Source organism: Podarcis melisellensis, assembly GCF_964234715.1.
Source record: "Podarcis melisellensis genome assembly, chromosome: 3".
NCBI lineage: Eukaryota > Metazoa > Chordata > Lepidosauria > Squamata > Lacertidae > Podarcis > Podarcis melisellensis.
Genome location: NC_138530.1, coordinates 26,616,419 through 26,633,365, shown reverse-complemented (window position 1 = coordinate 26,633,365; position 16,947 = coordinate 26,616,419). Strand labels below are relative to the sequence as shown.

Sequence of the window (16,947 nt, the reverse complement as noted above, 5' to 3'; positions counted from 1 at the left end):
TTTGTGGATCACCACTAGAGTGTGTTTAAAAAAAAATTAAAAAAGAAAGGAAAGGAAAGAAGCACAGGGGGAGTCAGGCAAGCTACCATCCCAGCATGCCTTCAGAGTCCTCTCTCCCCACTGCATCTGGGTCACCCTTATCACAGAAGCAGTTCTCAAAATGTACAGAATTTCTTCAAAGGCCATTGTTTAGGAGGTTTGATTTTTTTTTAAATCATTATTACAGAGGGGGAGAGAAGTTGGGAGCGTTATGATAACATACGATGCTGTGACCTTGAAACTTACTGGTCCCACTTTGTTTCCCTGCGAACACTCTATGAGTGAGAGAGAATATGCTTCAGAAAACCACATTTTGCCTTGGGAGAAGCCTCCATGAATAGGGTCAGATTTCCCTCCAGCTTAGAGGGCTTCCTACTTATGGAGACCTGGGCCACAACCATACTGAACATTTAAAGCACTACTATAGTACACTTTAGCAGCCACGGCTCCACCCAGAGGATCCTGGGAACTGTACTTTGTTAAGGATGCTGAGAGCTGTTAGAAGACCCCTGTTTCCCATGAACTACAACTCCCAGAGTTCCTCAGGAAAAGATATTGATTGGAACAGAATGTCTGCCAGCAATGCTGCAGTTGATTGCAGATCCGACATTGAGCAGTGAGTTCATGTAGATGGCCTTCAAGGTCCCTTCCAACACTGTAATTCTATGGATTTTATCTATTAATTATTAAATTTATATACGTCCGAAGATTCTGGTTCTACTTCAGGGCAGTTCACAAGAGAACACCACAAAATAAATAGTTTAAAAAGAAGGTGAATACCCACCCCCAACACAGTTAAAAAGGCTGTAGAGTATTCATCAGCCAAGGGACTGGGAGAAGAGGAACATTTTGAGGGACCTAAAGATGTATAATGAAGGCATCAGACGGACCTCCCTGGGAAGAACATTCCACAAATGAGGAGCCACTGCAGAAAAGGCCCGTTCTTGTGTTGCTGCCCTTCTGACCTTTTGTGGAAGCAGCACACAAAGAAGGGATTTAGAGTATGATCACAGAGTCCGGGAGAGGTGGTCTTTAAGGTATTGCAGTTCCTCTGCATCCTTCCCTGTTTTTAAGTACAAGTGGTCTGTTCTTCCCTGAAAGGTGTCCTTTCCACCTGGGAAGGACATATTGACACTGAGGCTTCATTTCCTAGTGAGAGGAGCATCTGGTTGAGTCTTCAGCCTGGGGAACAAGACTGTCCCTGGTCAAGCTGCCAAGAAGCCCATGTGTATGTAATGTCATATGTGAAGGAACCACCAGCCTCCAGACAGCTGGACTGTGGAGAATCTGTCCAAAACAGACAGAAGAATTTGGAATTCATGGCAACATAGCCATAATGAGCACCTGAAACAGAGGTTTGTGCAGTTCCCCTAATAAACCCTGTTTCACTGAGCTTCACATCAACGTTATGCAATGCAAAAACACTGTGTGAACTGCTTGCAGTCAAGTCTTGTGCCCGAGGACATTGGGAATAAAAGGTGCTATTACATTTGTAAGGCTTTGCTTTCCAAAGACTTTGCGCAAAGCATGTTTGACGGAGAAATTCAATGAAGAACGAGGGAGGTGACTTAATAGATGGAAAGGGTTCAAGAGCACAGTACTTCAAGAGGTTCTTAAGCACAAACACTGCAGATGCTTCAACTACTCATGTTAGGAGCAACTGCCAGCGTATACACAAACAAGATGTTGTGAAGCGACTTTGCACCGGAGACTGCTGGAGCACACAGTCACTTCCCTGGCTCTTTCCATCTCCAAACAAAAGGAAACAAAACAGAAATCTGGCCGAAGTCTTTGGGTCCTGCTCACCTGTTTGGCAATAATCCTTGCAGTGAGTCTCACAGTCTCTGAGGGATTCCAGTTCTGCCCAAACGCACACATGGCCGAGCATTCCAGCTTGTGCAGGGGCCAGTCCTGTTTCTGGAAGATTAAACAGGCATTAAAAAAAAAAAATCAACACTGCAGATTTGTGCTTTGCAAATGGGAAGAGGATGCCCTGTGCCCCACCTGGGCCTGGAGGTCAAGTGAAATGTGTTTCCTCTAGGACACTTGCTAAAGTCAGCTAAGGATGGAACCAATCGGAAGATAAAAGAGCTATTTCATGAGATTGTTTTTAACATGCTCCAAAACGATATATTATAAAAGTCACACCCTAGACTAGTTAAGAACGCAGGAAAAGCCTTACCAGATCAGGCCTAAGGGCCATCAATTCCAGCACCACGCTCTCCCGGTAGCTGACTAGAGGCTTATGAGAAGTCTTCAAGCAGGACATGAAAGCAAGAGTGCTCTCCCTGCCTGTGATTCACAGCAACTGGTATTCAGAGGCATACCCTGAACATGGCCATCATGTCTGGTAGCTGTTGACAGCTTTATCCTTCAATGAATCGGACCAATCCTCTTTTAAAGCCATCTAAGTTGGTGGCCATCACTACTAGTTGCAAGGTCACAGATCAAGAGCAGTGTTGCGGATTTGGCTGCCAGCTGGCCTGGAGCCTGGGCAAGTCAGATTCACTACCCACTCAAACCATTCAGCCTCCCCACATTCCCATCTCTTGCCAAAGTGCAGAGGACTCTTGACATGCTCTCTGCTTGCCCTCCCCCCCTGCATCCTCCACAGCCTCTGCTTCCATTTCATGACCCATCCACTAACCAACTCTCCAAGGATAGACACTCCTGACAAAATACTCAATGAGACCTATAGATGACCTAGCATTTTTCTTCTGAATGAGAAAGCAAAACAAACACAACTGTCCTGCAGCTGCAGCTCATCCCTTAGTCAAGGACCTGGGAATGGGGAGATGCTGCAGTTCAACCACAGGGCAAATACTCTGCATTCCAAGGTGTCAGGTTCAATCCCTGGTATCTCCAAGCAGGGCTGGGAAATACCCCTGTCTGAAATCCTAAAGTGCTACTGCAACCCAGTGTAGATAATACTGACCTGGATGGATCAATAGCCTGGCTCAATACAAGGCAGCTTCCTAAGAGCTTGTCCTTCCGAAATAAATGCTATCTAAGCACATGTATCTATTGGGTAGGCCACAACAGTCAAACTGAGCTATCTAATGACAATGACTTGGTTGAATTAAGAACTTGCATTAAGTTCTTTATACCTAGGGTATTATGGACATAACAAACACAAAAATTAAATGGGCAAATTCTGTCAAGAAATGAGCATAAGAGCCAAAGAAGAGCCTTTTTGGACTAGGCCAAAGGCCTACGTGAAGTCCAGCATTCAGTTTCCCACCAGCAAATGGATGGTGACCATTCAGAAACCTGATTGTGTGCGAAATATTTCCCAGAAATCTCCACTTATATTTGCCAAATAAGCAATCATAATAAAGCACTCTCTCTCTCTCTCTCTCTGTGTGTGTGTGTGTGTGTGACTGAAAAGGGCTTTATTTCATGTCACAATATCTGACACTGCCCAGAAAGGAAGTTGTCAAGTAGCAGCTTAGATTCTTCACTAAACAATTAACTTTTTGGTACACAAGGGGTAGAATACCACATTCCGCACTTGGGTTTGTACTGCCGAAAAAAGAAAAAGAAAAGGAAAGAAATGTTAAGGAAGATACAAAATTGACAATGCCAATATGTCCTTCCAATGTTCCGTCCTGACCCTTTGATTCTTTAAGCATAGTTAATTAAAATTTTTCCTCAGGCAGAATCCGACTGAGCTATGTGAACTAGTAAGGTGGTTAAAGGGACAAGATATGGCTGAATTGTGCAAAACAAGATAAAAGCCAGGAATATTGCAGAAGAGGGGAGCAGTGTCTGAGTAATACCTGGCATGGAAACACTGTGACAGCGGCCTTTTTAGTGATCACAGCAGGACCGCATTTAACATTCTTTTCCACAATTTTTCTAAGCCGTTTGACTGGTAGCGGGCAGCATTGTTCTAGCCAACTCCCCAGTGCTGTATTAACGACACTGTAGGTTCAAGGGGGTGGGGGGTGGGGGGGACTATGCAGACAATATTTCTCTCTGATTTAAGGACAGAATGAGAAAATGTCTGGAAAAGCAAGTTTGCTAGGGCACCTGCTTTTATAAAAATCAAAGCGGAAGCATGAGCTACCTTCAGTGGGTTCTTCAAAATGGCTTCCGTCGGCTACGGATGTGCCAGAAGCCTATAGGATTCTAATACAATAACAAAAGTCCCCGGAAGCCAATACTTCGAATGAATCTGGGGAGCGGGGGCGGGGAATCTCCCACAGATGGCCTCAAGGCTAGCCTATGTGTTCTAGGCATGTTTACATGGAGGTAGTAAGTCAAGGGGGAAAGGTCAAAGGGGCAGGGGAAGATTTCTAGAATGAACGAGCGAAATTCTCACTTTAAAAAATAAATAAATAAAAAACTCATGTAATTTTCGTATTGTTCTTTTCACAAATTGGTGCTCTCAAGTGTGAAAAAATAGACTCAATCAACCCTTGACATTATATAAAAAGCAGAATAGTGGCCCAGGGGAGGGAAGGTGAATTTACATTTCTGATTGCCATTCTCCTTATTTCTGTCTGTTTAGTTCTTCAAAAGTAGGTTGGCAACCTAGCTTTGCAGTCCTGAGGATAAGAAGAATGCCATGGATACAGAAAAGTGTGATTCTCACCTTTCTGAAAGGTTTGTTCGCACTGCCTTATTCCATTTCTCCCCAGGTTTCCCTAAGAGTTGGTTTCCACATGAGCTTTCACATGACACAGAAAACCAATGGAATATAATGCATGTTGAGCACTCATTCCTGTGTTATTTGAATCCAGAAAAAAACCCATTTTGCTGTCCCCTTAACCTGGAAAACTCATGGGAGTAAATTTGGGGCTGTATACCAGCAAACAGTTCTTTTTTGTCATTTTCATGGGTGAGTAATAAGGGAACAGAAGCACAGATGTGTGGAAAGAGTGGGGGAGTGGTGACGCTGTCCGTCCGTTGTTGTGACACATCACACTCACTGGTGTGGATGAAATTTAGCAAATCAGTCAAAAAGCCACATATCACAGCTGGTTTGACAGCATGAAAGGAACATCAGAAAAGGAACCAAAGAACCAGCATCACAGTCAGGAAAACCAGTGCAAGATTCCCCACTTCTGAATGTGCCCTTACTTATTCACCACAACTGAACCTACAGCAGGGGTGGGGAATCTGGGGCCGTGCAACACTGCTGAACTACAACTCCCATCATCCTTGGCCCTCAGCCATGCTTGCTGGCAAGGTTTTTTACGCAACTGGATGCAAAATGTACTGTTGAGGGGAAACTGTGCAGTTGAAAAATGTGCCATTGGAAAATAGGGGAGGTAGATCAGATACCTGAGGAACACCATGCACACAAATTATATAATGTGCTCTGCTTCAATACTTAAACTGCCCAAACCATATTTAAACAAGCCACCTTTTTTGAGCAGAACCTCCTTTTCTTCACCGTCATCTCCGGGAAGGTAATGCTTTGTCACATCCTTGCAAAATACATTTAAAGTACTCTGAGTGTGTGTGTGTGTGTGTGTGTGTGTGTGTGTGTGTGTGCATGCCTAAGGCAGATTCATAAGTGAATTATCTGTGTATAGTAGGTAAGAACTGCTCACTGCTATGCAGAAACCATCACTAATACAGTGGTACCTCAGTTCTCAAGCATCTTGGAAGCTAAATATTGCGGTTTTCGGAAGCCGAAAACCCGGAAGTAAATGCTTCCATTTTCGAATGTGCATGGGAAGTCGAATGGATTCTGCTGCGTTTCTTCCCCCAGTTTTCTCCATTGAAACTGCAGGCTGCCCTTTGTGCCTTGGTTTTCGAATGTTTCGGAAGCCAAATGGTCTTCCAGAACGTATTACGTTCGAAAACCGAAGTACCACTGTATAAGCAAGGAGCTAAGCAGGCTTTGTGTTCATTTGGAGCTTTTTTTTGTGGGGGGGGATGTCTGAAAAGGAGTTTGCACATTTGGAAAACCTGCTTTAAACCTCCCTACCAAGCTTGCTGATGGGAGTTGAGGCGCAACAGCATCTATAGGTTTGCCATCCCTGATCTACAGGATTGGCCTGTCATTTAAAAACTTTCCTACAGGGTCTATTAATATTATGAGGCTTGCCGATCAGAAGGTCGGCGGTTCGAATCCCTGCGACGGGGTGAGCTCCCGTTGCTTGGTCCCTGCTCCTGCCAACCTAGCAGTTCGAAAGCACAAAGTACAAGTAGATAAATAGGTACCGCTCCGGTGGGAAGGTAAACGGCGTTTCCGTGTGCTGCTCTGGTTCACCAGAAGCGGCTTAGTCATGCTGGCCACATGACCCGGAAAATGTACGCTGGCTCACTCGGGCAGTAAAGCGAGATGAGCGCCACAACCCCAGTCGTCTACGACTGGACCTAATGGTCAAGGGTCCCTTTATCTATTTACTTGTGCATATATATTTTTAAAGGTAAGTCATACCCTGGGGTCTTTTTATTTGCCACACAAAGGAACAAGCATTTTAGCAAATGACTATGCCAGGAAACAAATTCACTGAGTGCTTCTATTATCACTTCTGAATATTTTGATTCTCATTAAAAGCAAAGAACCAAAACTACCCACATTATCTGTCAAGGTGGCCTCTTGAGGAAGTTAACAGGCATATTAGTGGAAGCACAAAATGGTTGGAAAAGAAGGGGGGAACCTCCCACCCCCTTTCCCATTATGTTTTCTTTTCTTTTGAGAGCTTCTTCAAACACTGAAAGAGAAAAAAGACAAATAAAGGGCTGCATCCACTATAATTAGCTGACCTTAACTTATTAAGAATTGAATAGAGGTGTTTTATAGTAGGAAAAAACAGCCTGTGTCCCCAAGACTTAGTTCATCATATCTACACTTGTAAAATGCTGCCCTCTCAAAGTACTTATCTACAGTGCTGTTAACAGCCAGTTTCTGAGGTGGAATAAAAAGAAGACAGCACTAGGTCTAATGCTCCTTTGACCCAAAATTTATTGTTACTATTTTAGATAAATAGCTGTGCATGTTATCTAAATTCAATTGGGGTTGTTAGCCAGCTTTGATCTGTCAATTGTGAAAGGCAGAATGGAACCAACTAGCTATCAAGCTAGTTCTCCTATCAAGACCACCACGATGCAAATGAAAGAAAAGGAAGCTCAACCAAAATGATCAAGGGGATGGGAAAAGTTGCAGCATTTGGGATGTTTTAGTTTAGAGAAAATGTAAGGGTTGGCTGTGTAATGTGAAGAAAACCAAAGCAAAGAGCATGCATTTTCATGGAGGTACGAAAGGGAAACATTTGCTATACAACAGAGTCCTCCAAGTTCAATATCAAGGCCCCAATGCCCTTCTCGGCTGCAAAACAGAATTGCTGAGCCACTAAAAAAAAAACAACCTAAAAAAAACACCCCACCACCCAAAGTCTTTGAAGAAGATAAAGATGAAAATGTGATACAGATTGTCTGTGCAGCACAGAGACTGTACAGTCAGCAGAGACTAGGTTCTAAGGAACACAATGCTTGAAGGTAACTTTGAAAAAGAATTCGGTGTTGGCAATGTTCTTACAGTACTTTGGAAGAAGCCCCCAAATGCTGAAGAGAAGCATTCTACCAAGTGAGGAGCAAAAAAAACCCCCGGAAGCATTTCATACAGTGTGATGAAAAAGGCACGATCAATACTGGTATGTTCAAAATATAAAGATCAAGTCTCTTGAAGTCCTATTGAATAAAGCATTACATCGCACATGATGACCCGAAGGAAGGGCTTTATGAAATCATTATATAATTGCACATCTTAAGACCTGAATATAAATCTCAACTCTCCTGCAACTTTTTAATGTCCAGAGGGCCTGATAGAAGAACCCTTCATTCTTGGAAGGCTGCTTTGTTACAACTGCCTTGCAGGCACCGTGGGAAGCACTCACCTTGAGCAGGCAAGCACAGGAACGTAGGACAGTCTGTAACTCGGGGTTTGGGAATGTATGGCCCAGAACTCCAACTCCCATCATCTCTGGCTACTGGGCCGTGTTGGCTGGAGCTGATGGGAGTTCACGGCATTGGGGATAGCCACACATTTCCTAGCTAGGGCAAGTCCTGAGGGCCAGAAGGAATGACTTGGAGGGCCACATTTGGCCAGTGGATATGAGGTTTTTTTCTCCACTCCTGAGTATCAGCTTCCTCTCTCCCATTCTCCTCCAATTCTCTTAAAAGGAATAATTATTTGGATCAGCTAGTGAAAATGATGGGCAGCACATTCAGGGGACACACACACACACACACACACACACACACACACACACACAATTAAGGAGAGAGGAGCATGCCTGCTTAGCTAAAACTAGCTGATTCTGACCATAGTGGCAGGACTTGGAATTATGGCTTCAGTTCCCACCTGATCCATGAAGAGGCTGGTGAAATCAGTCAAAATGCATATTCCTGCATTGAAAGCAAAGGGGCAAATATGTATGTCAAGGCCAATGTCTCTACAGTGGGGAAAACAGCAGCAGGGAAAAAAGGGGGGAGGCTGATATATTCTGAACACAGAATATGATTTCAGCTCTTTGTTTTGTTTCAAATGGGTAATTTTGAAGACGACGCCACCTGCCATTTTTGCACCAAAAAGACAGGATGAAAATGCTGTATTAGTCATAAATATTCAATTTGGTGCCATAATATGGGGGGGGGGGGGAGTTGGCAAAAATAAAATATGACTAACTGTTCACATAGCAACCCTTTCTGAGGTAGATAGAGCACTATCAAGTAACCTGTGCAACCTTTTCATATAGCGACACCTTCCAACAACCAATCAACATCCCGGTGATGTTTCTAACCTCAAAAATGGCTGTGTGGATTAGCTCCAATGTGGCCCCCGCAGGAATCTTTATCTGACTCCTGGGACTCCGCCCTCCTGAGCCATGCCTCTACCCCAGGCCACGCCCCTCGCCGGCCTTGCCTCACAGCCTCCGGGAGTGTTTTCGCCTGGAATGTGTCCTTGAATGCTTGAGAATCACTCTTTCTTTTCTGGATGAAGGATAGAGAGGGGTGTGTACAGAACCTAGACTACCGTACAAAGAAAAAGTAAAATGAAGTGTTTTCGCTGGGCTTGAATGTGTCCTTGATCTGAGATAATGCCTCTTGCTTGCCGAGATGGAGAGTAGAGGTGTGTGAGAGCATGTAGACAAAGAAGTTTACTGTGCAAAAGTAGCATTTACATCCATTGTTTGGACCTCTTTTGCCTCTTGCCCTGCCCGCTGCTAGCATGCCCTCCTTACCCACCAGATGTTTCCATAGAAAGTATATCTCTCGATCTGAAAAAAAAAGGTCCTCACCCCTGAATTAGCTCAGAGGACTAGAACACCAAAAACACTTCAGAAATGACAAATCCAACCCTGGGGTTTTTATTAATGATCCCAGGTGGGTAAGTGCCAGAGTAGCAAGGGAAAGAAACACTTAATAAGGTTAGAGGCCTTTGCTTTTGTGCATTAAAGTTTTACCCCCACCAACTGTTAATTACTCTAAATGGGTCTACTTGCAGCTTCCTTTGCCCCTGTAATGAATGCATATGACTAACCAAGTGAAAGCACAGTTGGTTTCTAAGCACACTATTATTATTAGCAGTAGCAGCAGCAGCGGTGACTGTACATTTGTAAACAGATTCTTTCCCGTCCCCGCAAAAGCTAAATCCAGCCTTTATTTCTGATTGCTCAGCTAGGCACAAGCTTCCTCACCAGCTTAGTGAAATAACGTTAAGCCATCTGGTATGTTTAAAGCAGGCAGAAGCTTCTGAAGCAATTAGGACCAAGTAGCAGTCTACTAATCTAATGGTTCAGCGATACTATGACCCAGCACAGATGATCCTCTGTGACTCATTATGGCAATTTCAAAATTCCTAGAATTATTCAGGCCACGGCTATGATTCCACAGTGGCACCGACCCTCGGCAGCAAACTCCTTTCCTCTCTCAGCTAAGAACCCATTTGAATCCATAAATCCTTGCTATTTACAGTATGTTTTGCTCTATAAGACTCACTTTTTCCCTCCTAAAAAGTAAGGGGAAATGTGTGTGTGTGTCTTATGGAGCGAATGCAGGCTGTGCAGCTATCCCAGAAGCCAGAACAGAAAGAGGGATTGCTGCTTTCACTGCGCAGCGATCCCTCTTGCTGTTCTGGCTTCTGAGATTCAGAATATTTTTTTCCTTGTTTTCCTCCTCCAAAAACTAGGTGCGTCTTGTGGTCTGGTGCGTCTTATAGAGCGAAAAATACGGTACCTATTGTAAACTGCCCTGGACATTTTTTTTTAGATTGAAGGAAGGTATGAAAACATTTGGAATAAAATAGAAGCAATGCCCCTTTTTGCCCATCATGGTTCCTGTGACACTCACCTGGCATTCTACGTTGCAGTAAAAAGCCTGCTTGCATCTTCCACACCTGGACAAGCCTTCTTTCCTTAAAAAGAGACAACGCACACAATTGTCATGCCTCTCCGGTGACAATCATTTAATAAAAATACTATGGCCATTAGCATTCCAGCATGCAGAAGCTGACCTGGTCAATAGACATGGGACCCATATGGTCACCGAATCATAGAATTGTAGAGTTGAAAGGGACCACAAGGGTCATCTAGTCCAACCCCCTGCAATGCAGGAATCTTTTGCTCAACATGGTATTCGAACCCATGACCCTGAGGCTAAGAGTCTCATGCTCTACCAACTGAGCTATCATGCAAGATCTCAGATGGCATCTTATAACTGTTCTTAAACTGGGGGGGTGGGCTGGAGAGAGGAATTATCCTGTAAACCAGGGGGGAGGATTCAATTATATTCACTTCTAAACATGAAAAAGTGGTTCTGTGCACCAGCCTTTTCCTCTCCTCTTCGAGCATGAGTTTGTCAAGCTATCATATAAAAAGAAAGAGCTATCCCTGGAGCTCACAGTTATCACTTTAATTGCATTGTGCACACTGCAAATGACTGAATCTAACAGGCACGATGATATAATTTGCTTCTTGGCAAATAAAAGTAATATACTTTGTTTAATCTGCTAATTTGCGGAGAAGCTCAAAGGCTCCCTTTTTTGTGTGTCTATTTAACACTGGGGCGTGCTTACATAAAAGAAAACAATTGTAACAACCCCAGTCCCTGAAGCCGTAAATGCTAGAGAAAGTTATTTAACATGCTGAGTTTTCTGCAACCAAGGCACTAAATTAGCGGCCCTCTTTCTGAGCACAGTTTTGTATACAATGGATAAACTGTGAAGCTGTTTTTTATATATATAAACGTCATCTCCCTTTGGGACACCTCTACACAGTGGCTGCAAGAGGAAGTTCTTGAGCTTAGTTCCAGAGCACGCTGCATTGCAGCAAACCTACTGTGCTATATACTGCAATGCAACACATTACACCTGAGTGCCGTCATAGGGATCTCCCTATGGTCACAGCCAAGCAACCTCCCAGATATATTTACGAAACAGTGCTCTACAAGCATCTCAACTTAAACTTAAGATATTGTAGCAAGACAGCTGTTAGGCTACTGCGGGTTGGACTATCACTATGAGTTTGCCTTGAAAGCAGTGTCTGAGCACAGTCTGGGATTTCACAGTAGGGTACAGTTGTACCTTGGTTTTCGAACACCTTAGTTCCTGAAATGTTTTGGCTCCTGAACATTGCAACCATGAAAGTGACTGTTCTGGTTTGCAAACTCTTTTTGGAAGCTGAAGGTCCGACTGGGCTTGAGTGGCTACTGATTGGCTGCAGGAGCTTCCTGCAGCCAATCAGAAACCGTGCTTTGATTTTTAAACATTTTGGAAGTCTAAGGGACTTCCAGAATGGATTCCACTTGACTTCCAAGGTATGACTATATAAATAACATTTCTTAATAGTCCTGGTGCAAAGTTGTGAATGACAAAGCCATCAAGGTTTGACAGGTACCTTGATCATACTTTCTCTTTCAGTAAGCCTACCCATGACATGTATTTTAATATAATGTAAATTTTAAAACCGACGATTCAATTTTTGCAATTTTTTAAGCCAACTTGTTTTTAACATCTGGTTTTACTGGTGATTTTAAGGTGTGTGTTTTTCTGTACATTGCCTAGAGGCATTTTTATATCTTGTTAACAAATAAAGAAAATGAAGACTAAAGGCTGAAAAGCATCTTGGGGAAGTGTGTAACAATTCTGTTGTTCTGGGGATCATAATTACAATGGAATAAAAAAAGAAAAGGGAAAAGAAGGCTTGGGGCAAACAGCCAAGGAGAATGAGCCAGGTGCATATGAATAAAGGGCAGTTTGGAGGCAGAAAGAGATGCGGAGGCAGAGTTAGCTAAAGACTGAAAAGAATATTGGGGTACACAGTGGATCCAATGAGACATCATAATTTTCATGCCTGGTGAGAGTGTGCCATTTTGTAAACACAAGAAGAGCCTGTTGGATCAGGCCAAAGGCTTGCTCTAGCGGTGGCCAACCAGATGCCTATAGAAAGTCCTTGGAGGAAGAGCACTCTCCCCATTTGGGATTGCCAGCAATTGATGTTCAGGGATATTACTGCCTATGCTCTACTAGCTAACTATGCTCTACTACTTCCTTATGCTGGTAATAGAATTATTAGATCTTCGAATTATTAGAAGATGTTAGAAAACCATCAGAAGTCCCCAGTGTTCTCTTCTCCAAAGAAAGACAAACCCAGGTAAGCACTGTGCCCTGAAACCTCTTGCCTCTTGGGGAACCTTCTAACAATATTACTTGGTTTTGGGGGGGAGGGGTATGTGAGATTATTATAAGGGATGCGGGTGGCGCTGTGGGTTAAACCACAGAGCCTAGGGCTTGCTGATCAGAAGGTCGGTGGTTCGAATCCCCACGACGGGGTGAGCTCCTGTTGTTCAGTCCCTGCTCCTGCCAACCTAGAAGTTCGAAAGCACGAGGTGCAAGTAGATAAATAGGTACCGCTCTGGCGGGAAGGTAAACAGTGTTTCCATGTGCTGCTCTGGTTCGCCAGAAGCAGCTTAGTCATGCTGGTCACATGACCCGGAAACTGTACACTTGCTCCCTCGGCCAGTAAAGTGAGATGAGCGCCGCAACCCCAGAGTCGCCCGCGACTGGACCTAATGGTCAAGGGTCCCTTTACCTTTTCCTTTTATGTTACATTATTATTAAAACCATCAAATAATTACAGCATGAGAGAAAAGCTCATGATGTTCTTTTTGTCAAGAGCTCTAAGGCCAACCCCCCCACCTCTTACATTGAAAATTGGCAGTTAAATAAAGCATATATGTTCTTATAGACTTAATGAGTCAAACTGATAATTCTACAGCAAATACCTCGCAATTTGTACATTATTTATAGCAAGGAAATGCAGCCAACACTCGTCCTAGTCAGAGAAGACCCAGTGAAAACAATGGGCATGAGTAACTTAGGTTCATTAACATGCCTCTACTCTGAGTAAACTTTATTTGGCTACAATCCAACAAAGAATAATAAGGGATCTTAAGGGATCTAGTCCATGCCCCACCCCAGCAGCAAAGGAATAGTTTTTGATGTACTAAATGCATCTCATCTTTGATGAAGAAGTAAATAGCCTGGAGAGCCTTTTGGACATAAGTGGGGCATAGTGAGTCTTGGGTCAACAAACTGCGCCTCCACCTCCACTCACTGCAGCTGCAGGGAGATCAGGCACTTTCACTTCTAATTTAGGCTAACCATGGTTTGTAATGCCATCAGCATCGACACAAACACTGGTTCAACTTAATGACGGTTAGTGGAAAGACAACTTCAAGCCATAGTCTACTAATCTAGTTCCCCACCCTACCAGCCATACTTAAGATTTCTGCCAGCCACAGTTAGGAGTTTGGACAATTAATCTAAAACAGAAGGTGAAGTTTCCAATTTCCTCCTCATGGTTGCACTGGGGGAAGAGAGGGGAAGGGGCGAGTACATAAGCCTGAGGCTCACGTCAATATTTTGATATTATATGCAACGTTGCCTCCATTAGTAATATGAAAGAACAATGAACTGTTCCATATACAGATAAAGTAGGTAATAATAATGCTCCTAAAGCGTTTAGGTTGGCACATCAAAGTGCAAGTAGATAAACAGGTACCGCTCTGGCGGGAAGGTAAACAGCATTTCCGTGTGCTGCTCTGGTTCGCCAGAAGTGGCTTAGTCATGCTGGCCACATGACCCGGAAGCTGTACGCCGGCTCCCTCGGCCAGTAAAGCGAGATCAGCACCGCAACCCCAGAGTCATCCACAACTGGACCTAACGGTCAGGGGTCCCTTTACCTTTACCAAAAGCCTTTAGGGATCAAAATAACAAGTGTATATATGAATATTTTATTATATTTATTATTTTATTTCCTCCACAGTTCTTTTTCTATTTATACTGTGTCTGTAAAACTCTATTAGGCAGGACTGGTGTTATTTTGCACCCAGCCATTTCAAGTATTTTATAAATAAGATACTGTATAATAAAATATCACATTATGTGGCCCATGACAGTAGCTTAACAAAATACTTTTGAGGATACTGTGTGTCTATCTTTTGATACAATTGACTCCTCCAGAGGATGCATGTTTATTGGGAGCAACATTTGTTTTAAGTCATATATTTTGTTACCATTTAACTGCTACCCTAGATGGAAAAGATATGTGATATCCAATAGAAAGAAAATGTACTAGCTAAAGTTATCAAACTTTTGACAGGCAGAAAGAAAGGAAAGGGTCAAATCAGTTTCACTTCACTCCCGAAATTCAGAAGTTAAGAATATGAAGCAGAACATAAATATAAATCTACCATTTTATGACAACATCCATGATACCATTCCATGGCAAATATTACAAACACTGCATCCAATTAGCATAGCCTTTGTCAATGCTAGCAAAACCATAGGCACAGGGAATTCCACCTAGGAGCATGTTAATGCTGTAAGAGACTGGATTAACAGACCCTCATTCAGGGAGCTCTTAAGCACAATTTGGAAGGAAAGCTAGATAATAGGTATGGGACAGCTACAAACTCCTGAATTGCTCCATATTCTTGCATTGCAGGAGGTTGCACTACATGATCCTCAGGGTCCCTTCCAACTCTATGATTTGGGTGGAGGGCATGAAGTTGGTATACGAAATGAATCGAGTTTGCAGCTCTTATGATGACACGGTTGCTCTTGAAAGCATGTGAGCAATCCCTGATGAAATCTGAGAAGCTAGAGATGTGGCTGAATTGGACCTGGCACATGTTTTCATCCACCCCATGATTGGCAAAACCAGAATGATTTATGCAAAGTAACAAAACAAAACAAAAAAGAGTGAGATTAGGATAGCTCAGTTGGTAGAGCATAAGACTCTTAAGTCTCAGGGTCGTAGGTCTGAGTCCCACATTGGGGGAAAGATTTCTGCATTGCAGGGGGTTGATCTAGATGGCCCTTCCAACTCTACAATTCTATTAAAAAGGGCAGAATTGTGTTTTCTTCTCTCTCTTTTTTGCATAATTTATACAGATGGCAGAATCTGTTTTCTTGCTGCCAAATTTAAAGTGCCTGAGCATAGAATTGTATTCCATTTGCACTTACACAGCCACACAACTCATCAGAAGACCTGAGTAGCAGACTCTCTAAAGCAAAATATGATGTTCCTAATTCTGACCTCTATAAAGTGGACATTATAACACAACTCTGATATTACTTTTAACACTAAATGATTAGGGATCCTCAGGACATTGAACCATAGACTCGCGGAATTGCAGAGTTGTAAGGGACCTCGAGGGTTTTCTAGTTCTCCCCCTGCAATGCATATATGGGTGTTTGTGGATTCTTATTATTACTACGACTGTAATATAAAGTGCCAGGGGTAAAACAATCTTGAAGAGTTACAGTGCCACAATATGCTTGCAGGAGACTCTACAGCATATCAGAACCCAAAGGACTCTGATGAAATATATTGAGGCCTCCGCAAGCAATCTCTCTTAAGAGATACACCTGTTTGAAACTGTAGGTCTTGAAACTCCAACATGATTCCATGACAGCTGTAAGCTTGCATGAGATGACTGCGGTATTTCTGCCTGCCAAGATTACTGCCTATTCTTTCTATACACCAGCCACCCCTAGGGCCCACTGTGCCAAGCTCAGGCTGGATTCAGATGTAATGCGAAACCATGGCTTGTGCTAGCTATAGATAAGAACCCAAAACATGGTTTGATCTTTTGAGACATATAGCAGACAAATCATGTTTAGAGGTGTTTCTTTGCTGTCTTTTTCCTTCCTCGCTCAGCTACAAAAGCTCCACGTTTACTCCTATACCCACGGTGCGATAGCCTCTCAAGGAAAAGAAAACTTCATTCCCATGATGCAACTGCCATTTCATAAAGTGGACCAATGGTTTGCTACTTTTCCATGAATTCAGTCATAATCGCAAACCAAAGTTAGCACAAGCTCATCTGCAAACAAGCTTCCAAATTGTAGTTTCAGATCCTGGTATGTCAGTCGCAAACAGCACCTTGGGTTCAGAGGTAACACAAACCATGGCTTAGCTAAACAACCATGGCTGTGTACACATTATATCTTTTAAAACACATTTGAAATGCATTCTTTCTCTCAAAGAATTCTGGGCATTGTAGTTTGCCCCTCACAGAATTACAATTCCCAGCAACATCTAATGAACTACAGTGCCCAGAACTCTTTGAGGAAAGAAATGTGTTTTGAATGTGCTTTAAAGGTATAGCATGTATAGATCTCAAGCCTTCATGGGCCATCCAAACTCAGCCTCAGTTTTGCTTTTCTTAACAAGGAAGAGATAACTTGCACAATATTCCATGCCAATTATAAATCGCATCTTTTTTATGCCAGTTTAACAGTGCCAAGAAGGAATGTAATTGGTTTTAAGAGGCAACCAACCGCCTGAACATACGCAGAGCAAGATGTCCCTAAACTGCTTGATTTCAGTGGGCTTAGTTAGGCCTACCTAAATCTAAGATCAGGCTAACTGCATCAAAAGA

General features: G+C 43.0%; 2 protein-coding genes across 2 annotated transcripts in view; one reads left to right on the top strand and one right to left on the bottom strand.

Moving 5' to 3' along the window:
* The window catches only part of PTPN14 (protein tyrosine phosphatase non-receptor type 14), a 455,032-nt gene that overhangs the window by 133,347 nt on the left and 304,738 nt on the right, over positions 1 to 16,947 (top strand). The window lies entirely within an intron of this gene.
* Positions 1 to 16,947, bottom strand: part of SMYD2 (SET and MYND domain containing 2) — a 35,025-nt gene that overhangs the window by 16,939 nt on the left and 1,139 nt on the right. The window contains exons 2-3 of the mRNA XM_081904230.1: positions 10,351 to 10,414; positions 1,846 to 1,956 (exon numbers count right to left, since the gene is read on the bottom strand). Coding sequence (XP_081760356.1) covers positions 1,846 to 1,956; positions 10,351 to 10,414 — 175 coding nt within the window. The remainder of the gene's footprint in view (positions 1 to 1,845; positions 1,957 to 10,350; positions 10,415 to 16,947) is intronic.